The 20,221-nt window shown below is 65.3% G+C and overlaps 4 protein-coding genes across 4 annotated transcripts; 2 read left to right on the top strand and 2 right to left on the bottom strand.

Moving 5' to 3' along the window:
* Window positions 1–183: 183 nt before the first annotated feature.
* Window positions 184–1,292, bottom strand: VPREB3 (V-set pre-B cell surrogate light chain 3). Its single transcript, NM_001281906.1, has 2 exons — window positions 1,222–1,292; window positions 184–531 (listed from the first exon to the last, which is right to left on the bottom strand). The coding sequence occupies exons 1-2, from the start codon at window positions 1,268–1,270 to the stop codon at window positions 215–217; spliced, it is 366 nt and encodes a 121-aa protein (NP_001268835.1). The 5' UTR covers window positions 1,271–1,292; the 3' UTR covers window positions 184–214.
* A 2,092-nt stretch (window positions 1,293–3,384) lies between these two features.
* C17H22orf15 (chromosome 17 C22orf15 homolog) lies at window positions 3,385–4,895 on the top strand. The gene is made up of 4 exons (XM_059876213.1): window positions 3,385–3,737; window positions 3,839–3,928; window positions 4,141–4,515; window positions 4,828–4,895. The coding sequence occupies exons 1-4, from the start codon at window positions 3,536–3,538 to the stop codon at window positions 4,893–4,895; spliced, it is 735 nt and encodes a 244-aa protein (XP_059732196.1). The 5' UTR covers window positions 3,385–3,535.
* A 382-nt stretch (window positions 4,896–5,277) lies between these two features.
* CHCHD10 (coiled-coil-helix-coiled-coil-helix domain containing 10) lies at window positions 5,278–7,136 on the bottom strand. The gene is made up of 4 exons (NM_001083774.2): window positions 7,026–7,136; window positions 6,602–6,824; window positions 5,713–5,860; window positions 5,278–5,474 (listed from the first exon to the last, which is right to left on the bottom strand). The coding sequence occupies exons 1-4, from the start codon at window positions 7,064–7,066 to the stop codon at window positions 5,455–5,457; spliced, it is 432 nt and encodes a 143-aa protein (NP_001077243.1). The 5' UTR covers window positions 7,067–7,136; the 3' UTR covers window positions 5,278–5,454.
* Window positions 7,137–10,597: 3,461 nt separating this feature from the next.
* MMP11 (matrix metallopeptidase 11) lies at window positions 10,598–19,760 on the top strand. Its single transcript, XM_024977850.2, has 8 exons — window positions 10,598–10,739; window positions 15,376–15,605; window positions 16,456–16,599; window positions 16,689–16,822; window positions 16,936–17,177; window positions 17,258–17,474; window positions 18,146–18,403; window positions 18,969–19,760. Exons 1-8 carry the CDS (start codon window positions 10,623–10,625, stop codon window positions 19,100–19,102), a joined length of 1,476 nt encoding a protein of 491 aa, XP_024833618.1. The 5' UTR covers window positions 10,598–10,622; the 3' UTR covers window positions 19,103–19,760.
* Window positions 19,761–20,221: the final 461 nt, after the last annotated feature.

Here is a 20,221-nt window from a genome sequence, read left to right on the forward strand (position 1 = left end):
GTCTCAGGTGCTTCCTCTTCTGCAGTAATCCCCAGGACCATCCCTACCCCCACACCCCGAGCCACAGGGATCTCATGACCCTCAGAGCAGTTATTGTTGACATGGTGAGTGTTATTAACCCATTTCACAGAGGAGGAAAACTGAGGCTCAGAGAGAGGGTCCCAAGGTCAGGAGTAGAAGTGGCAGGCAGACGGAAGACACTCATCCCACACCCCTAGAATAAGTCACCCACAAAGCAGTAATAATCGGCGTCATCTTCGGGCTGCACGGGGCTGATGGTCAGGATGCAGGTGTTGTGGGCTGCATCCGCAGCTGCGGAGAAGCGGTCCGGAATGCCGGGGGCCCGGTGTTGGTGCTCCTCTGAGCGGTAGTAGAGGAGCAGGCGGGGGGCGCTGCCTGCTCGCTGCTGATACCAGGATACGCCGAGGTCCCCGACGATGGCGTAATGGGGGCTGATCGTGCAGGACAGTTGGGCCACTTGTCCTGGGAAGACCAGCAGTGCTTCTGGCTTGGTCAGGGCTGGCTGGGAGGCTGAGAGACACACACTCAGGTCTGGCCTGGGCCCCTTCCCTCCAGCCCCTGCCCCACAAAGCCTGGGTCAGACTCCCCGGGAGAATCTGCTCCCAAAAGCTCACAGCCAGTGCTGTGGAATCAGCACTGTGTGGGCCACAGAGCGGGCAACCCTTAAGCCCCGTCTTCCCAAGGAGCCACATGCAGCTAAGGGTCCAGAATAAAGAGGGTGGGCTGGTGGGCTCTGGGTCCTCCTGCTGCCCACCCTCATCCCTTTCCCTGCAGACCCCCATCACTTAGGTCACTTCGGCTCGTCCAAAACCTGGCTACAGGCTGACCACCCCCAAGAGGCCGCCTGGGCTGTTACTATATCCATCGGCTCAGCCTCCGGCCACTGACTGCTGGAGACCTCCTCAGGGATAGCTTGTCCCTGAGGCCCTGCAGGGCAGTGACAAGGCCACACCAGCTTCCCCTCTGAAAAACTGAGTAGGAGACCAGTCTCTGAGAGCCCCCCAGAGTCAGAGTCCAAAGGTACCCTGGCTATCTGGTCACTCACCAGTGGGGAAACTGAGGCCAGGTCTCCTGTCCCCCTCAGGGCCCCTTCGGAAACCATCCCCCCTGCCCACTACGATTTACTTCCCCGCGATTTACTTCTAGAGCCCCGTGCTGTCTTACACACCCCTAGGTGAGCCAGGCCTTGGGAGGGCTCACCTGCCAGGAGGGCCCCGAGCAGAAAGAGGGCCAGAGGCGGGCAGGCCATGGCCAGAGGCAGGGAGGCAGGCAGGAGTCCGCTGTTCTGCGGGTGGCGCTCCAGGTGCTTCGGGACCTCCACACAAGGGAGGCCGCTGGACCCTGACACGACATGCAAATCGTCAGCCCCCCCACCCTGACAGCGGGGGAGGGCGGTGCCGTCTCCCCGTCAGCCAGTGGGCCCCGCAGGGCCGCCTGAGGGCAGGAGCTGGAAATCCACAGGTGCAGTCAGAGCAGGTGGCTGCTTTCCACCGAGGTCTCCTGTGTACGGTCACATGCACAGACCTCACACGTGTGGCTCGAGGGTTTTACACACACACACACACACACACACACACACACACACACACACACACATCTCTGTAGCCTGTACCCAGACCAAATTTTAGAACATCTCCATCGCCCTAGAAGGCTCCCTCAAGTGCCTCCCTGACCTGTTACAGCCCTCCGCACCAATGTTATAAAGCTCCCACAGTGGGCCCCTCTTTATGGCACTTCTGTGACACTGCAGACAAAAGACTCCCTCCTCGGCGGCTCGAAAGACAAAAACCCCTTGACAAACAGGGGTGGTGGCTGGAGCCAAGGGTGCAGGCCGGAATCTGGGCACAGCCGCTCCCGACCGTGCTGCAGGACTCGGGTCCCCAGACACAGTGGTGTCCTGGGGAGAAAGCACTGGCCTGTGCGTCTGGGGAATGCTGCCCGGGGCCACCTCTGAGCACCTGCTGCCATCGAAGTGCGTCCTCCAGGTGGGGCTTCAGCCGGTGCTCCTTGCCCTTTCTCCAGCTATGAATGCCGAGGGAAGCAGAGCAACGCTGGTGGGCTGCGCTGGGATCTGGGCCTCCTCCCGCCTCCGGCGCTGAGCTCTGCCCCCAGAAGGGCACAGATGGCCTGACCACCTTGGGGGGAGGGCCGCTGAGAAGGAGGTCTCCTGAGTCCAGACGCACAGAGGGGCCGTGACATGGTGCAGCACACTGGAGAACACGGCAGCTTCTTAGAAACAGAAGCATACTCTCCCCGGACGGTCCGGCACCCCACTCCCAGGATCTGCCCTCAGGAAAGAGAAATAAATGCCTGTTCACCCAGAGACCTGCTGGCGAGTGTCTGTACTGGCCTCTTCATCATCACCCCATGCGGGAAACAACCCAAAGAGCAGGCAGAGAGCGGATCCACGGCACCTCCAGGCAAGGGGACCCTCCTGGCGTGAGAGGAAGGGGCCACCGACACGGGGACGACCCCGGTGGACCCCACACGCAGGAGTGCAAGGCCCTGCCCCGTCGGCCGCCTCCCTCTTCGTGACAGCCTGGCTGGGAGTTTGGGGGGACGAGGGACATGTTCTGTATCCTTAGTGTGGAGAACACTCCGAAGAGTGGCTGTGAACTGTATGCCAATCATACTTCAACAAGAGCAGGGGACAGAAGACGGGGAGGCCGGGAGTGCGCCTGGGAAGGGGGCCTGCAGAGTTGAGGATGCTCCCCCTCCAGGAACCTCCGACTCCCCGCCTGGGAGCTCTGTCTCTCCTTGCGGGCGGCGGCGGTGGGAGGGCACTGGTCTCTGGACAGCTCTGGGCCTGAGGCTCCAGCCCCCACTAGAGCCCTGCACCGGGAATGCCCGGACCCTCCACAAACCCCGTTACCCGGATACTGGCCGCTCAGACCTCTTGGCAGCTCCCACTGCCACAGAGACCAGCTTGGAAGCTGGGTGGGGGGGCAGGGGAGGGAACCTCAGTCTTCCCTGATCCAGTGAGCGGGAGAAGGCTGAGGATCCTGGACTAGCTGCAGGGACCGCCTGGACTGAGCAAGGAGCTCCGCTTGAGCCCACCCACCCATCACCCCCTCCACCCGTACACCTCCCACAGGGCCCCACCCTGCAGTCGAGCTCCACCCCAGCTCCTTCCCCAGGTCGGAAGTTGGGGGTCGGAGGGATCTGTCCCCACCACGGCCATGTTTATCAAGGTGATGTTCGGAGGTAAGTGGGGTCCCCTGTCCTAGCAGACAGGTGGGGGTGCGTTCCCTCTGCCTTGGAGGGGGAGAACGAGGAGGCGGTGTGGGGAAGGGGGTGTCCATGGGATGACACCCATGGGGAGTTGCTTGAGGGAAACCCCGCCCCCAAGCTGGGTCCTGGGCGAAACAGGCCGGCTCTTCTGGGCCACACAGCTGCTGTGCCGCTGCTGGGGGAGCGTGTGTTCCAACTGTCCCATCTCTTCGCTGGTCAGGGGTCCTGCAGCTTCGGGGAGGGGGGGGCGGGGAACCTGAGCTTCTGGTGGAGGCGGGGCTGCATGGTGGAGGCAAGAGTCCTTCAGATGTCTGGGGAGATGGGCGGGAGGGAGGCAGAGCATCCTGGTCTGGGGGGAAGGCGGGTGCCATGCGCCCACCTCTGCCCCTCTCCCACAGCCAGCTGCTGGGAGCTGGTGAACACCTGGTGTGGCCTTGGGACCCTCACCGCCCACCTGAGGCAGAGCGGCCAGGTGCCCCCTGACGGTGAGGGGGGGCAGCAAGGGTGCTGGAGGACCGGCTGAGGGCCCCCCCGCCCCAGCGGGGGTTGTACCAGCCCTGCCCTGCCTCCCTCTCCGCTCTCCCAGCGAGCGTCGCCCTGCTGGCTGAGGATGGGCACCTGGTGAGCCTCGCCGAGGGGCTGGAGGAGGGGCCTTCCCCAGCGCCCTCCGTGGCCAGCCCCCCGCTGCAGGAGGGGGGACCTATGTCCTGATGCAGATCATCAGTAAGTGGGGTCCAAGATTTGCGCCCCCCTGCAGTGACGTTGGAATATAAGAAGAGACAGGGGCACCCATGCCCTGCAGAGCCCCCAGCCTGGCCAGGACCCAGCCCTGTCCTTCCCATCCAATGCCCTGTCCTGAGTCCAGGCGGGGGTAGTAAACACGTCCAGAGTCGGGGGGGCGGGTACGGACCACCAGCCTCCCAGTGATCAGACTCCCTCCCTCCACAGAGGGGGAGGGAGGGGACCCCACCCGCTATGAGTGCCTCCTGGAGAACCCGGATGGGTGGCATCCAGAGCTGGCCGGTGAGTGTCACTCACACAGGAGAGCCTGGGGGCAGGGGCACCTGCCCACCCGCACCCTCAGGCAGGGTTTCCCGGGCCTCACAGAGGAGCCGCGCTGGCGTCGGGCCTGCTCCCTCAGGGCGACGGCCGGAGGCGGCGCCTGGGCCCTCGGCGTGGCCTCCAGAAGCAAGGTCCCCCTCCACAGCCCCGAGGGGTGGGCTCCCTGCTGTCCAGGACCCAGGAGCCGGGGCCTTGAGCCAGGTAAGGAGGAGACACGGACCCCAGGGGGCTGCTCGCACCCAGAAATGGGACCCCCTTCCCAGGGGACAGATGTTTGTGCTGAGAGGTGGACCGCAATGCCAGCCTCCCTCAGAGACACACGTAAAGCCACGTGACGGGACACAGTGTACCCGAGGGCAGGTCCCCACCAGCCCTGGGGGCTCGGTGACTGGGGAACGTGGAATAGGGCCTGGTACACAGTGGGCGCTCTGTGCGTAGACACAGTGAACTCAGCGGAGGCAGCAGCTCCGAGTGCTCGACGGCACTGAAGGGCCTGCTCCTCTGTGCCGGCAGGCCCTGTGACCTGGAACGTCACGGCCAAGCGGCCGAGCTGGACTGAGATCCAAGGGGGCTGGCCGTGACCTCTGCTCATGCGGTCAGGTGCAAAGGCCCAAAGCATTCCTCCTGCTGAATCTGCAATTACGGGGAAATTGCATCAGCAAGAGGGGCAAGGTGACCGACAGAGCGTGAGGCCACCGAGGGGCCCCCAGAGACGAGAAGGAGGCGGCACGCTCCTCCAGGGTCTCCAGCTGGCCGGAGTCGGACGCCCTTGAGGCTTGAGGTCAGCAGTTAGTGCCTCACCATCCGGTCTGCGCTGCCCGTCGGATTACGCAGGATGACAAGGTCACCCTCCCCACAGGGGGCAGCAGCTGAAGGGGTGGCACCCCACCCCGCAGTGGGACTTCCATCTCCCTCCCCCCCGCCCCCCGCAGACAGTCCAACAAGAGGAAACACAGCAGGTTCGGCTAAAATAAAGGCTTTTAATTGCACGTTTTCATCTCAGGTCATCTGTGGGGTGAGGGACCCCCTCCTCACTCTGGGTCCCAGCTCGGTGGGTACAATCTGACGTCATGGTCCGGCTGTCGGTGGGAGGGGGGTGCAGGTGGGTGCAGGGCTGGCCACCCAATCTGCTCTGGTCTCTTAGGGCAGGGAGCTCAGACCTGTAGAGGGAGGAGGTCAGGCCGAAGGTACAGGAGCCGCCGGGAGGAGCAGGAGCACCAGGGAGAAGTGGGAGCACCTGGGAGGCAAAGGAGCAGCCAGGAGGAGAGGGAGCACCAGGGAGAATCGGGAGCACATGGGAAGTGCAGGAGCACCTGGGAATAGCGGGAGCACCCCGAAGGAGTGGGAGCCGTGGACCGCCCTTCCCACCCTGGCGCCAGTCGGGCAGCAGCCGCTCACCGTGGTTGTACTTGCACTGCTTCAGGGCCTCGCTGAAGCCCTCACACAGGGTCAGGTCGCTCTGGGTGGTGGAGCAGTCCAGGAACTGCCTGATCTCATAGGCACAGGGCCCCATCTGCAGGGGCTGCGGGGCGGCGCGCTCCGGGGCCTGGGGCACAGCGTGGGAGGCAGCCGGATCAGCTCGGGCTGGGCACCCGGGAGAGGACTCCAAAGCTGGGGGTGGCAGCTGCCCCTCCGCAGAGCCCCCGGCCCTGGTGCCTCAGGGGTCCCTAGCGGGCAGTGTGCCCCAGGTCTTAGCGGCTCCATCCCTGAAATAGGGTGAGCCCACAGCCCTCTTGAAGCCCCTGCCGCTGCTGGTGGGGTGCGGGAACAGGGGCAGGTGGGGCAGGAGGCGGGACATGGGTCTAGAAAAGCCCAGGGCAGTGCTGGTATGAACTCCAGGCCGACAGGTTCTAACACCTTCCTGGCTCAGCCACACTGATCCTCATGATCCCTGACCCCGTCACTAAGCCCAAATGTGGCTCAGGACTGGTGGGGTGCCCAGTGGGGTACAGGTCGGCAGGCCCAAAGTCACTGACTACCAGTCACCCTTGGGCTCAGGAAGGGGCCTCCCGGGGGGTGGGAGAGCGGGCACTCAGGAACTCCAACAGCCCTCCCTTCTACTAGGGTTGGGCGACCTAGGGCTATCTCTGACCCCTAAGCACCTTGGTTTCCCCATATTTAAAGGGCTGGTTGGTGTCTGCCCACGGGGTTCTAGGGACCTTGGCCTCAGGGGATGGGTTGGGAGAGCCCGCCTGTGATGACCCCAGGCCAACAGCCGAGTGACCAGTAGGATCCTTCTTGCTGCGGCTCTGTGTCGGGCCTCAGTTTCCCCTGAGCCCTTGCTCACCTGCTGGGCCGCAGGCTGGGCGGGCTCTGAGCTCCCCCCACTGAAGGCTCCGGTCAGAGCGCTGCCCACGACGTGGCCCACAGCCGAGCCCACGGCCACTCCGGCGGCGGTGGTCGCCATCTGCGCCATCAGGCCGGGCTGGCCCGACGGGGCGGGGGCCGGGGCCGCGGCCGAGGGCGGCGGGTGCGCAGGCGGGTGCGCGGCAGAGGGCGCGGCGGGGCGGCTGCGGGATGCGGGGAGAGGCGGGGTCATTCCCGGCCGGACCCCAGGCCGGGCGACCACCGTCCTAGACGCGCGGCGGCAGCCCCCGCCCCGCCCCCCCTCCCCGCCAAGATGGCGCGGCCGTCACCAAGGTCACGCCGCCGCGTCCTTGCGGGGCCGCGCTTCCCCCGCGCCCGCCCCCGGCGCCCGTGCCGGCTCCTACCTGGCTGGCCGCGAGGCCACGCTGCGGCTCCCCCGGGGCATGGCGGCGGCGGCGGCGGCGCGGCGGGGCCGGACGAGCCGAGTCGGAGACGGCGACCGCGGCGCTGGCTGTGGCTCAGGGACGGCGGCGGCGGCGCCGGTCCCCGCCGGCGGGGCGGGGCCGGGGCGGGACTGCGGAGACACGCCCCCGGCGGGAGGCCCGGGGCCCGGTCACGCGGCACCCCCGCGGGTCCCTGGCTTCTCCTTCGGCAGCTCCGGGGGTCGGTGAGCCTGCGCCCTCCGGGCCGCCGGCCCGAGCTGTGTGCGCCCTGGAGAATCGGAGCCGCTGTGGCAGCACGCGGAGGGCGCGCGCAAGGGCCACGGGACGGACCTTCAAAGGCCGCGGCGGAGCGCGGCAAGCCGAACCGAGGGCGGTCTGGCGATCGGCCGAGCCCTGCTCCCCCCTCCCGCGTGGCCCCAGGGTCGCGGGTGGACTGGGGCGGGTACAAAGCACTCACCCCCGTCCCGCCCCCAGAAAGCCTCCCAGGACTCTCACAGAGCACCCGCCAGGAGGCATCCGGTTCCCCCCTCGGCTCAGTTCAGTTGCTCAGTCGTGTCCAACTCTTTGCGACCCCATGGACTGCAGCACCCCAAGCTTCCCTGTCCATCACCAACTCCCGGAGTTTACTCAAACTCATCTATTGAGTCAGTGATGCCATCCAACCGTCTCATCCTCTGTTGTCCCCTTCTCCTCCCACTTTCAATCTTTCCCAGCATCAGGGTCTTTTCTTATGAGCCAGTTCTTCACATCAGGTGGTCAGAGTATTGGAGTTTCAGCTTCAGCATCAGTCCTTCCAATGAACACTCAGGACTGATTTCCTTTAGGATGGACTGGCTGGATGCAGCGCCAGACACCGACCGCGTTTACCCCGTGTGTCCTTTCCAATGGCTGTCCCCTGCGGGCCTAGGGGCATTGGTGCGGGTTTGAATCCTGTGGCCTTGAATTTTACGCCTTAGTTCCAGGTCCAGGGCAGGGCCATCCGGATTCAGGATGCTTCCCAGCCCTTCAGGAATGGCAGGTTTTCATGGTCCTTTCTGAGTGAGTTCTGAGTGGTCATATTGGTGCCCTTGGCAGGGAGGGCTCCTGACTTTCCTATCTTCACATCACTGTCCCCAACCCCCAAGAGAGGCCTCTTGGCCCAGGGACTGCAGGGAGGATGAAGTCAGGAGCAGAAGCATGGGGTAGGGGGCTCAGGTGGGCAGAGGAGGCCCCTCTGTGAGGAGGAACGGCAAGCGAGGAGGGAACAGGGGCACCGGCAGTGCCTGGCAAGCTGGGTGATGTCACGACTACGTCCCGACCACACAGTCCTCTCAGCCAGCCCGAGAAGCAGGGCCCTCCCCTGACCCCCATCTGGGCCTGGGCTTCAGTTTTCTCCTCCCTGCAATGGGGTGACTGTTTGCCTCCAGGAGAGGGGAGCATGTAAAGGTGGCCACTCTCTTCTGGCAGACATGCCAGGCCTGGGCCAGCCTCCACCCCTTTGCTCCTGCAGCCCCTGCTGACCTGCTCCTGTTTGCCACACCGGCCCCTCCTGGGCTGATCAGGGCCCCCCTCCTGCAGGAAGCCCTCTGGGACAAGCCCAGCTTGCTGTAACTGTGGCTTTCCACTGTGACCTGCAACGTGGGAGGCTGTTACTTAAAACTCCCATGACTGGTGGATTGCCGGTCCCCAGAACAAGGCCACGCATCCCTGGAGGCCCTCGAGACCATTTAAGGTAGTTAAACATTTTTACTTTATGCATTTTCATGTGTATCAGAAAGAAAAAAAATGTATCATCAGTTCATCAAATCCATGATTTCTTGACCAATATTGCTAAGATGAGGCTGAAATAGGCATTTCCATTTTTAAAAAACTGAATCACTCTGAAGAAACAGATGGCAGGCTTCCCTGGTGGTCCGGTGGTTAACAGTCCATGCTTCCAGTGCTGGGGGCATGGGTTCGATCCCTGAAAATTTTAAAAAGGAAGAAAAAGATGGCTCCCCCGTCCCTGGGATTCTCCAGGCAAGAACACTGGAGTGGGTTGCCATTTCCTTCTCCAGTGCATGAAAGGGAAAAGGGAAAGTGAAGTCGCTCAGTCGTGTGCGACTCTTAGCAACCCCATGGACTGCAGCCTACCAGACTCCTCCGTCCATGGGATTTTCCAGGCAAGAGTACTGGAGTGGGGTGCCATTGCCTTCTCCAGGCAAACGGCCTGCTACTGCTACTGCTGCTAAATCGCTTCAGTCGTGTCCAACTCTGTGCGACCCCATAGACGGCAGCCCACCAGGCTCCCCCGTCCCTGGGATTCTCCAGGCAAGAACACTGGAGTGGGGTGCCATTGCCTTCAGCCTGCTGCTGCTGCTGCTAAGTCGCTTCAGTTGTGTCCGACTCTGTGTGACCGCATAGACGGCAGCCCACCAGGCTCCCCCGTCCCTGGGATTCTCCAGGCAAGAACACTGGAGTGGGTTGCCATTTCCTTCTCCAATGCATGAAAGTGAAAAGTTAAAGTGAAATTGCTCAGTCGTGTCCGACTCTTAGTGACCCAATGGACTGCAGCCTACCAGGGTCCTCCATCCATGGGATTTTCCAGGCAAGAGTACTGGAGTGGGGTGCCATTCGGCCTAGGGAGTGAGAAATCACGGCTGTCTTCCCTCTTCTCGCCCTCTAGGGGTCTCTGTGGAGCCTCCCTGGAGAGGCCGCGGCGGCTCCGGGGACTGGAGGGGGAGGGGGGGTTGAGTCAGCCGGTGGCCCTCCCCTCGCTGCCCGTCTCCTCCCTTTTTAGGCACAAGCTGGGCGCCCTTTTTAGGCGCAGCCTCACCCTGCGGGCCACTGCCCGTGTTTCGGCTCCCCGGAGATAAAACAGATTGCCTGCACCCCGGGTCATCACAAGGATTGTATGACCGTTTCCCAGTGTGCTCACCACCCTCCCTCTGATTCTCAGAGACGCGCCCTCGCCTCAGGAGGCTGCTCATCCCAGGCCAAGGGGCGGCGTGGGGTCCCCAGCGCCCCGCACAGACACTGCCTTCTGACCACCTCCTCCCAACAGCTTACCTGCCAAGAAGGCCTCCTGACCCCTCATCCTGCCCGGTGGTTTGGAGAAAGCCTCATCTGGCCCCTCCTTCTCGGGGCCTCAGTTTCCCCCTCTGTGAACTGGCGGATTCTGCCAAGCTGACGTCCTGGCCAGCCGCCTCCCCGTGGCCAGTGTCCCCCGGGACACAGCTGAATGTCCCTGCTCGGGATGCACCTTCCCAAGTTGGCCTGTCAGGAGGCGGGGGCGAGCAGGGAAACCCGACTCCTCTCAGACGGCCCATCGCATTGGGGACGCTGAGGCCCGGAGCAGCGGCACCCTCCTGGCCAGGGTCATTCTCCCGCCCCGCCCCGTCCCTCCGGGCCTCCGAGACCGCAGCCCGGCCCGCCCCGGGAAGGACCGGATCTGCGGGCCGGGCCACCCCCCTTCCCTGGCCGCGGGCGCGGGGCGAGTGCAGAACAAAAGCGGGGGGCGGGGCCGGGGCGGGGGCGGGGCGGAGGCTATAAGGGGCGGCGGCCGGCGGCAGCCCAGCAGGCCCTGCAGCCCCGGGGCGGATGGCTCGGGCCGCCGGGCTCCGCGGCGCGGCCTCGCGCGCCCTCCTGCTCCCGCTGCTGCTGCTGCTGCTGCTCCCGCCGCCGCCGCTGCTGCTGGCCCGGGCCCCGCGGCCGCCGGTGAGTGCCCGCCGTCCTCCAGCACCCCCCGCCCCGCCCCGCCCTCCACGCCGAGGGGCGCCGGCTCGCAGAGCTGGATCCAAGGGGGTGCCCGGGAGTGGCCCGGCGCGGCCCGTTACCCCGAAACGCTGTCTGGGTGCCCCGGGGGCGTGGTGGATAGTGAGCTTCCCGTCCCTGGAAGTATGCAAGTGAAGCCGGCGCCGGGATCGCTCGGGCTGGCTGGTGAGCGGGCGGGACTCGGTCGGGCGCTAGACGCACGCCGCCAGCCCCCCAGCTCCCAGACCTGCCCACTCCGCGCCCGCCCGGCCGCGATCCCGGGTGTGTGTGTGTGTTGCAGGGGAGGGACAGCGGGAGTGGCTACAGGGCTCCCGACTCACCGCAGGGACAAAGACCCGCGGGTCCCCAGCTGGCGTCAGCCGCCAGGTGTGTGGCCTCGGTGAGCACACCTCCAGGCGGGAGGGTTGAGGGAAGCGCTGTGGGGAGGGCATGCGGGGTCTGAGCCTGGAAGAGACGGATGCTACCGCCTGGGACCTGTGAGTGGCGGGATTGGGAGGCTATGGAATCAGGAGGCAGCCTAAGCGTGAGAGCTCCGGTGTGGCCTGGCGGGGGTGGTAGGGGGGGGACGCCCCTGTGTGTGCCAGCCTGCGTGTGCCCTAAAGGCTGCGCCCTCCCCCACTGCTGGGGCTTCGGGGGACCAGTCACAGCCTAGGCTACTGCAGGCGCACAGCTCCCCGGGAGCCCGGCCCACGCGGGTGTGCCGCTGAGCCTCCAGCCTGTCGGGGCAGGGGTGGGGGGCAGGGATGGGGTCGTTAGCGGGGTTGGGGGCAGACGCCCAGGCAGACTCTCTGGGCACAGCTCCGGTGACAAGGGAGGTCTGGCAAGCCTGGGCCCCTTCTGTCCAGCCACGCCAGCTCTGCCCTGGCCAGTCTTGCCCCCTGGCAGCGCTGGGGATGGAAGGGGGAGCGGGTACCTCAGTCTGGGGGCCCTGCCTCCTCCCCAGCCCCGCCCGGCCCCCTAGGCCTAGGGGCAGAGTCTAGGGGTCACCCTGGGGAGCTGCTGAATCCGCGGGTTTAGGAACCGGAGGGACCTGGGCTTTTGAACCACGTGGCCCTAGGTGAGCCCTCCGGCGCCTCGGTAGCCCTCACCCCCAGCCTTGTCCAGGTGGGCGGGTGGGAGGCGACAGTGCCCACTGCTGGGCTGAACAGCGTCTGCAGGGAGGCCAGGAGAGCTGGGCACACGGACACGTTCCATCACCTGGAGCTGCCACTGTGCCACTTGTGCGGGGTCAGGCGGGGTCTGAGCCGGGCTGTCATCTGTCACGCCACAGATATGCAGGGGGCACTCGGGGTCGCCTCGGACATGCTTATCCCTGGACGGCTGTTGGCAGGGCCGGGAAGGCTCTGTAAATATTTATCCATCCCAGCTCACAGCTTTCAGGGTTGATGAAAGCCCCGCCGCCCGCCCACTGTGGGGGACCCCGCCTTCCCTTCTGGAGCCAGCGGGGTGAGGGGGTGGGGGAGATGGACCTGCCTGCCCAGGAGCAGGCGGTGTGACTCTGGCAGGTCACTTGACCTCTCTGAGCCTCAGGGAGGGCCCGGGATGGTGTGCGGATGCTCTCTGCCTTCCTCCCAGCCTGACCAGTGTCCTCCCCTCGGGGTCGCCTCCTGCCCACCGCAGAGGGGGTGGCTATGGGGACCTGGGCCAATGGCAGGCAGGCCGGAGAGGGCATGCCCGGCTCAGCCGTGCCCAGCACTTCCCAGTCCAGGGGCCCCCGCCACTCCCAGCCGCTGGCTGCCTCCCATTTTCCCGATTGCAGGTTGGCCCCGAGGCTGACCGGAGCCTCTGGCTCAGCTGGGAGACTGAATTCCCCAAGCAATTCCTCAAGGATGTGTGAGGCTGTGGTGTGGTGCCTATCCGGGAGAGGTGGGGTGAGCGGACTGGGCACCTCCGCCCAGGGCAGGCCCAGGGAGATGCTGGCTGACGAGCAGGCAGGCCTGCAAGGAGGACGAGCAGCCATCTCAGGAATGTGGGTTTTGGAGACAAGCCACAGCTGGGGGGGTGGGGGGGCCATGGGTGGGGAGGCCTGATCCCCAGGTCTAGGTCCAGCTCTGGGCTCCCTCGCCGTGTGACCCTGGGCCAAGACCTGGACCTCTCTGGGCCCCGTCTCTTCCCCTGGGAGGTGGGGCGATGCCTGCTCCCCAATCCCCCAGGGCTGTGGATGAGGCAGACGAGGTGTGTGCTCATCCCCACCTCACTGCCTTCCAGCAGCCCCGGGCGGGGGGGGTGGTGGGGACTGGCGCACCCAGGTGAGGATCAGGCCTTGGAGCTAGGGAGGGCCCCCCAGCCCCAGGCCAGAAAGGACACGGGGAGACAGAATGCAGGAGGGCGGCAGAGCAGGGGCCAGCGGTGGGGAAACTGAGGCCAAGAGCCTGTGGACGATGTGCTCCAGGAAAGGACCTCGCTGCCTGGGGCCCGGATCCTAGAGCCTCCAGGAGCGGTGACCATGACGTGGGCAGGGAACCGGAGGCCCCGGCTTGCAGGTGGACCCGGCGCGAGTCACTCTTCCTCTCTGGCCCTGAGAGCTTCCTTCCAGCTGCCGCTCCTGTGTTCTAATGTCAAGTCTGGAGGCCTGGGGGGCAGGTGGGGGCTGACTGCCAGGTGGGGGAGGGCAGGAATTTGGCAGAGCAGCGTCCCAGAGTGGGAGAAGCCAGCCCATGGAGGGGACTCTCTCCATGCCTGCTGCCCCAAAGGGCGTTATAGAGAGAGGTCGGTTACCCCTTCGCCATGGCCCCGTTCCCATTGAACAGATGGGAAAGTGGAGGCTGAGAGAAGGCTGTGACTTGCCCAGGGTCTCCGTGGCATGGAACTGGGCCTGCTGAGTCTCAGGCCGGGGATCTCGCTGCTGCACTGAGCACGCCAGGATGCAGGGGTCTGGGCCTGGACCTAGCGCCTCGTGGGGGCAAGAGAGGAAGGCACGCTGGGCCTGCCTGTCACCCTCCACCCCACCGTGGCTTGTTGCTCAGGCCTTCCTGGGGGCAGAGGAGAGGGGAGATTTCACTCGCTGGCAGGCTAGGCCCTGGGCTCTCTGGGGCTCCGGGGGAACAATGCAGCCCTGGTCTTTCTGAGGAGGGTCCTTGGACCTCCACCAGGGTTGAGGAAAGGATTTCTGTTCCTCCTGGAGGTCACGGAGCCGACATGGGGAGGAGCAGGGGCAGGCCCGGGGCCCACATCCTCAGTGTGAGACCTGGACGTGTGTCCTCCCACCTGACGCTGGGGGTGGGGGGTGGGGGCCGGGGGGGATCCAGTGAACCCTGCCCCCAAATTGTCTGGAAGACAGCGGGTACTTGGTCATTTCCCCTTCCTCCTCTTCGTTTGCCCTGGTGGGGACAGTCCCTCCCCTGGGGAAGGGGGACCCCAGCCTGAAGAACAGAGCAGAGCTGGGGTCAGGGGTGTGCTGGGAGCGCAGAGAGCCTCCTGCTCTGCCTGCTGGTCATTCCTGGTGGCTCTGGAGTCGGCAGCTGGTGGGGAGCGGCTGGGGTGCTCGTCTGAGCTCTGGGGTGCCCAGGGCCTGGGAGAGTTGCCAGAGGCTGAGGCCGAGGGTGGGGCCCTGGCGGCCCGGCTCCTGCCCCAAATATGGCTCGGGAAGGCCACAGCGGCACTGAGCAGACAGGCCGGGCCAGACGGGCGCTGAGGCTCCCGGCCTCTCCCCCAGCTCCGCTGTGACCCTCACCTGCGGCCCGGGGTGCCAGGGCCCCCGCTTGGTTCTGCCGTGTCTTTGCAGGCTGATCCCACGGGCTCTCCCTGCCTCTCTGAGCTTCCGCCTTTTCCAGGCAGGGGAACCACGACCTCCAGGCTGGGACGCGGGGAGGGTGTATGCGCCAGGTCAGAATCACCCCTCCACCGGGAGAGCGTGGTCCAGGGGCCCTGGCAGGGTGGGGACCGAGCATCTGGGAACTGCCAGCCACCCCCACCCATGCAGAGGGGACATACAGACCACACGGAGGCTGTGCCTCCGCTGCAGCAACTGGAGAACACCCAGCCGCGGCCAAACATAAATAACTAAATAATAAAAGTTTTAAAGATCGTTACTTAAAAAAACAAGTGTGCCCCAGTGATCGGACCCCAGTTCCCGGTGCCCTGAGTGGTGCCGGCCCTGTGCTGAGCATGGCCTGGTTGGTTCACCCCCAGATCCACACTAAAGGGTGGGATCACCCCTACTAGTCAGGTGAGCAGATGCAGGGGGGGAGGGCGGCAGCCCCTCCATGCTGGTGGGTGGCCGTGGTGGGTGTCCTGGGCAGGAGCCAGCTCACGGAGCTGGAGAGGACAGACCTGGGGGGCTGGGGGCGCCCAGGAAGAAACGCAGGGGGAGAGGTGTCTGCCGGGGGTGGGGGTCCCTTCAAGGCTGTGCGTGAAGAGGGCAGGCGGGCCTGCAGCCCCACCTACCCGTCCCCGGCCCAAACGGCGGGAGTAAGTGACCCTGGGCACCTGGGGCCCTCCAGGAGGGGGCGGGAGGCCTTGGGATCAGCATCTGGACGCCAGTCAGCCCGCGCCAGAGCGCCATGCTCCCCGACGGCCTCCGCTGGAGTGAGGCTGCGCTGACGCCCACACCGCTGACCCGGGCCTCTCTCCCGCTCAGGATGCCCCCCGCCGCCACCCCGTGAGCAGAGGGCCACAGCCCTGGCCCGACGCCCCTCCCGACAGTGACGCCCCCGCCCTGGCCACCCAGGAGGCCCTCCCGCTTGCTGGCCGCCCCAGACCTCCCCGCTGCGGCGTGCCTGACCTGCCCGATGGGCCGAGTGCCCGCAACCGACAGAAGCGGTTCGTGCTGTCGGGCGGGCGCTGGGAGAAGACGGACCTCACCTACAGGTAGGGCCAGTGGCCACGAGCTGGCCTTTGATCTCCACCTGCTGTCTGAGACACGCTGGAGCTGGGGGGAGGGCAGATCCCTATGGCCAACAGGCTGGAGTGTCCCCCAACTCCCGTGCCCACTGCTCAACACCCCAAACCCACACTTAGATGCACTCCCATGCCCTCCCTTGGGAGCACGGTCTCCACACCCACCTGGCCACCCCACACACCCGTGGGGCACGGCCGTTAGTCACCCACGCAACCTCTGCGGGCACCGTGCTGCGGGCCAGGCCCTGGGACTCTCAGTGAGGGAGGCAGACACGGCCCCTCCTCCGGGGGAGCGAGGTGCTCCCCACGCCCGGTTCAGCTCTAGCACCGCACTCGGGACCCTCACAGGGAGGGACCCACTGGGGCAGGCCAGGTGACGGCTCGGGTGACCTCGGCCCCTGGCGCTGAGACTACACTTCCTGCAGTGGGCGGCGAAGATGGGTGTGGTGTCCCACGTCGTTGCAGCGGGGACTCCTGGGGCCTCGGAAGTGTCCTGGGCGGGGAGCCTGGGGAGCAGGAAGGGCAGGTCTTGGGGTCCAAGGCCTCCCCACGGTCAGGTCTGGGAGGGGGCCTCGGGGCTCTTGGGTCCTTTCCGCCCAGTGCAGACCCTCGCGGCCACCTAAGGGCACACAGACCACACAAAGCTGTGCCCATGCAGTGTGGGGAGTGGTGCGCACCCTCAGAGCACACTGGGCCCACATCACGCACGCCTGCCCCCTCACTGTGCATCCGGGGAAACTCCTGGCCCCGACAGCCAGCGGGGCTGACGCTACCCCGTGAGCCAGACCCAGGCCCCCCTCACCGCCCCTGTCCTCCCCAGGATCCTCCGGTTCCCATGGCAGCTGCTGCGGGAACAGGTGCGGCAGACGGTGGCGGAGGCCCTCCAGGTGTGGAGCGATGTCACACCGCTCACCTTCACCGAGGTGCACGAGGGCCGCGCCGACATCGTGATCGACTTCACCAGGTGAGCGGGGGCCTGAGGGCACCCCCACCCTGGGAAGGAAACCCATCTGCCGGCAGCCACTGACTCTGCCCCTACCCACCCCCCGACAGGTACTGGCACGGGGACAATCTGCCCTTTGATGGACCTGGGGGCATCCTGGCCCACGCCTTCTTCCCCAAGACCCACCGAGAAGGGGATGTCCACTTCGACTATGATGAGACCTGGACCATCGGGGACAACCAGGGTAGGGGCTGGGGCCCCACTTTCCGGAGGGGCCCTGTCGAGGCCCCGGAGCCGGGCCCGGGCTCTGCGTCCGCTGGGGAGCTCGCGCATTGCCGGGCTGTCTCCCTCTTCCAGGCACGGATCTCCTGCAGGTGGCGGCACACGAGTTTGGCCACGTGCTCGGGCTGCAGCACACGACAGCTGCGAAGGCCCTGATGTCCCCCTTCTACACCTTCCGCTACCCACTGAGCCTCAGCCCAGACGACCGCAGGGGCATCCAGCAGCTGTACGGCCGGCCTCAGCTAGCTCCCACGTCCAGGCCTCCGGACCTGGGCCCTGGCACCGGGGCGGACACCAACGAGATCGCGCCGCTGGAGGTGAGGCCCTGCTCCCCCTGCCCACGGCTGCCTCTGCAGCTCCAACATGGGCTCCTCCTAACCCTTCGCTCTCACCCCAGCCGGACGCCCCACCGGATGCCTGCCAGGTCTCCTTTGACGCAGCCGCCACCATCCGTGGCGAGCTCTTCTTCTTCAAGGCAGGCTTTGTGTGGCGGCTGCGCGGGGGCCGGCTGCAGCCTGGCTACCCTGCGCTGGCCTCTCGCCACTGGCAGGGGCTGCCCAGCCCTGTGGATGCAGCCTTCGAGGACGCCCAGGGCCACATCTGGTTCTTCCAAGGTGAGTGGGAGCCGGGTCACACTCAGGAGACTGCAGGGAGCCAGGAACGTCATGGCCAAGGGTAGGGACAGACAGACGTGATGAGCAGATGGACAGACGGAGGGGGTCCCGGAGTTTTGGGGCCCAGGAAGAGCGTGACTCACTCCTCTGGGCACAGCTGGGAGGCTTCCTGGAGGAGGCGGTTCTCGAAGCGGGAGTAGGATAAAAGGTATTGCACCCCATGAAGCACGTGTGATCCTTGCCCCTAGAGACAAGGCTCTGGGGCTCAGAGGTGGTGAAGTGACCCACATGAGGGCACAGCTTGGAGAATGTCGGGAGGGATGTGAGCTCAGTGTGCCAGAGATGGGAGCCTGGAGCATGCCAAGGGGCAGGGCCTGCTGCCTGAGAGCTGGCACTGGGGTGGGCAGCCAAGTGCAGGGATGGAGCGGGCGCCCAGGTGGCCTCTTTGCTGCTCAGAACGACCTTTCCCATGTATACCTCCCAGCGCCGCTGGCATTGCCCAGTGTCCTTCTTGGGGGCAGGAGTACCAAGCAGGCATTATTACTGGCCTTTTGTGTTTTATGGACAACGAAACTGAGGCTGGGAAGGTCCGAGGTGGTGTTGGTGGCGGAAGGTGGCCGCTGGGCAGCCCTGTTGCAGCACACACCCCCCACCCACCGTTTCTCCAACAGGAGCTCAGTACTGGGTGTATGACGGTGAGAAGCCGGTCCTGGGCCCCGCGCCCCTCTCCGAGCTGGGCCTGCAGGGGTCCCCGATCCATGCCGCCCTGGTGTGGGGCTCCGAGAAGAACAAGATCTACTTCTTCCGAAGTGGGGACTACTGGCGCTTCCAGCCCAGCGCCCGCCGCGTGGACAGCCCTGTGCCGCGCCGGGTCACCGACTGGCGAGGGGTGCCCTCGGAGATCGACGCGGCCTTCCAGGATGCTGAAGGTGTGCAGGGGGCAGGCCTCTGCCCGGCCCCCTCCCATTCCGCCCCTCCTCCTGCCAAGGACTGTGCTAACTCCCTGTGCTCCATCTTTGTGGCTGTGGGCACCAGGCACGGCATGGAGACTGAGGCCCGTGCCCAGGTCCCTTGGATGTGGCTAGTGAAATCAGTCCGAGGCTCCAGCCTCTGTCAGGCTGGGTGGCAGCTCAGACCAGACCCTGAGGGCAGGCAGAAGGGCTCGCCCAAGGGTAGAAAGACCCTGGGGCTTCCTTGGTGGCTCAGACAGTAAAGCGTCTGCCTGCAATGCGGGAGACCTGGATTCGATCCCTGGGTCAGGGAGATCCCCTGGAGAAGGAAATGGCAATGCCCTCCGGTACTGTTGCCTGGAAAATTCCATGGACAGAGCAGCCTGGAAGCTCCATGGGGTCGCGAAGAGTCAGACACAATGGAGCGACTTCACTGTCTTAAGGGCCACCTGAGGTCCTCAGGTTTCAAGGAACCCAGCAGTGGCCAAGGCCTGTGCCCATCCCTCTGTCCACTTACCAGGCCCTGACCCTCCTGTCTCCTCAGGCTTCGCCTACTTCCTGCGTGGCCGCCTCTACTGGAAGTTTGACCCCGTGAAGGTGAAAGCCCTGGAGGGCTTCCCCCGGCTTGTGGGCCCCGACTTCTTCAGCTGTACTGAGGCTGCCAACACTTTCCGCTGATCACCGCCTGGCTGTCCTCAGGCCCTGACACCTCCACACAGGAGACCGTGGCCGTGCCTGTGGCTGTAGGTACCAGGCAGGGCACGGAGTCGCGGCTGCTATGGGGGCAAGGCAGGGCGCTGCCACCAGGACTGCAGGGAGGGCCACGCGGGTCGTGGCCACTGCCAGCGACTGTCTGAGACTGGGCAGGGGGGCTCTGGCATGGAGGCTGAGGGTGGTCTTGGGCTGGCTCCACGCAGCCTGTGCAGGTCACATGGAACCCAGCTGCCCATGGTCTCCATCCACACCCCTCAGGGTCGGGCCTCAGCAGGGCTGGGGGAGCTGGAGCCCTCACCGTCCTCGCTGTGGGGTCCCATAGGGGGCTGGCACGTGGGTGTCAGGGTCCTGCGCCTCCTGCCTCCCACAGGGGTTGGCTCTGCGTAGGTGCTGCCTTCCAGTTTGGTGGTTCTGGAGACCTATTCCCCAAGATCCTGGCCAAAAGGCCAGGTCAGCTGGTGGGGGTGCTTCCTGCCAGAGACCCTGCACCCTGGGGGCCCCAGCATACCTCAGTCCTATCACGGGTCAGATCCTCCAAAGCCATGTAAATGTGTACAGTGTGTATAAAGCTGTTTTGTTTTTCATTTTTTAACCGACTGTCATTAAACACGGTCGTTTTCTACCTGCCTGCTGGGGTGTCTCTGTGAGTGCAAGGCCAGTATAGGGTGGAACTGGACCAGGGAGTTGGGAGGCTTGGCTGGGGACCCGCTCAGTCCCCTGGTCCTCAGGGCTGGGTGTTGGTTCAGGGCTCCCCCTGCTCCATCTCATCCTGCTTGAATGCCTACAGTGGCTTCACAGTCTGCTCCCCATCTCCCCAGCGGCCTCTCAGACCGTCGTCCACCAAGTGCTGCTCACGTTTTCCGATCCAGCCACTGTCAGGACACAGAACCGAACTCAAGGTTACTGTGGCTGACTCCTCACTCTCTGGGGTCTACTTGCCTGCCACCCTCAGAGAGCCAAGGATCCGCCTGTGATGCAGGAGTGAGTGAAGTCGCTCAGCCGAGTCCGACTCTTTGCAACCCCATAGGACTGTAGCCTACCAGGCTCCTCTGTCTATGGGATTTTTCAGGCAAGAGTGCTGGA

This window comes from Bos taurus, chromosome 17 (assembly GCF_002263795.3).
Source record: "Bos taurus isolate L1 Dominette 01449 registration number 42190680 breed Hereford chromosome 17, ARS-UCD2.0, whole genome shotgun sequence".
NCBI lineage: Eukaryota > Metazoa > Chordata > Mammalia > Artiodactyla > Bovidae > Bos > Bos taurus.

Bases quoted from the DNA above. Each gene is read 5' to 3' on its own strand.
- CHCHD10 (NM_001083774.2), bottom strand. From the start codon at position 7,066: ATGCCCCGGGGGAGCCGCAGCGTGGCCTCGCGGCCAGCCAG. The intron at 5,861-6,601 runs GTGAGCAAGGGC...GCTGTGCCCCAG, and splicing joins CCCAGCCTGCGGCCCAGCAG to GCCCCGGAGCGCGCCGCCCC. The intron at 5,475-5,712 runs GTGAGCGGCTGC...CTCCCTCTACAG, and splicing joins GCAGTGCAAGTACAACCACG to GTCTGAGCTCCCTGCCCTAA.
- C17H22orf15 (XM_059876213.1), top strand. From the start codon at position 3,536: ATGGTGGAGGCAAGAGTCCTTCAGATGTCTGGGGAGATGGGCGGGAGG. The intron at 3,929-4,140 runs GCCCCCCGCTGC...AAACACGTCCAG, and splicing joins CCCAGCGCCCTCCGTGGCCA to AGTCGGGGGGGCGGGTACGG. The intron at 4,516-4,827 runs GTAAGGAGGAGA...CTGTGCCGGCAG, and splicing joins GAGCCGGGGCCTTGAGCCAG to GCCCTGTGACCTGGAACGTC.
- VPREB3 (NM_001281906.1), bottom strand. From the start codon at position 1,270: ATGGCCTGCCCGCCTCTGGCCCTCTTTCTGCTCGGGGCCCTCCTGGCA. The intron at 532-1,221 runs GTGAGCCCTCCC...TGTGTCTCTCAG, and splicing joins GCTCGGGGCCCTCCTGGCAG to CCTCCCAGCCAGCCCTGACC.
- MMP11 (XM_024977850.2), top strand. From the start codon at position 10,623: ATGGCTCGGGCCGCCGGGCTCCGCGGCGCGGCCTCGCGCGCCCTCCTG. The intron at 10,740-15,375 runs GTGAGTGCCCGC...TCTCCCGCTCAG, and splicing joins CCCGGGCCCCGCGGCCGCCG to GATGCCCCCCGCCGCCACCC. The intron at 17,178-17,257 runs GTGAGGCCCTGC...CTCTCACCCCAG, and splicing joins ACGAGATCGCGCCGCTGGAG to CCGGACGCCCCACCGGATGC.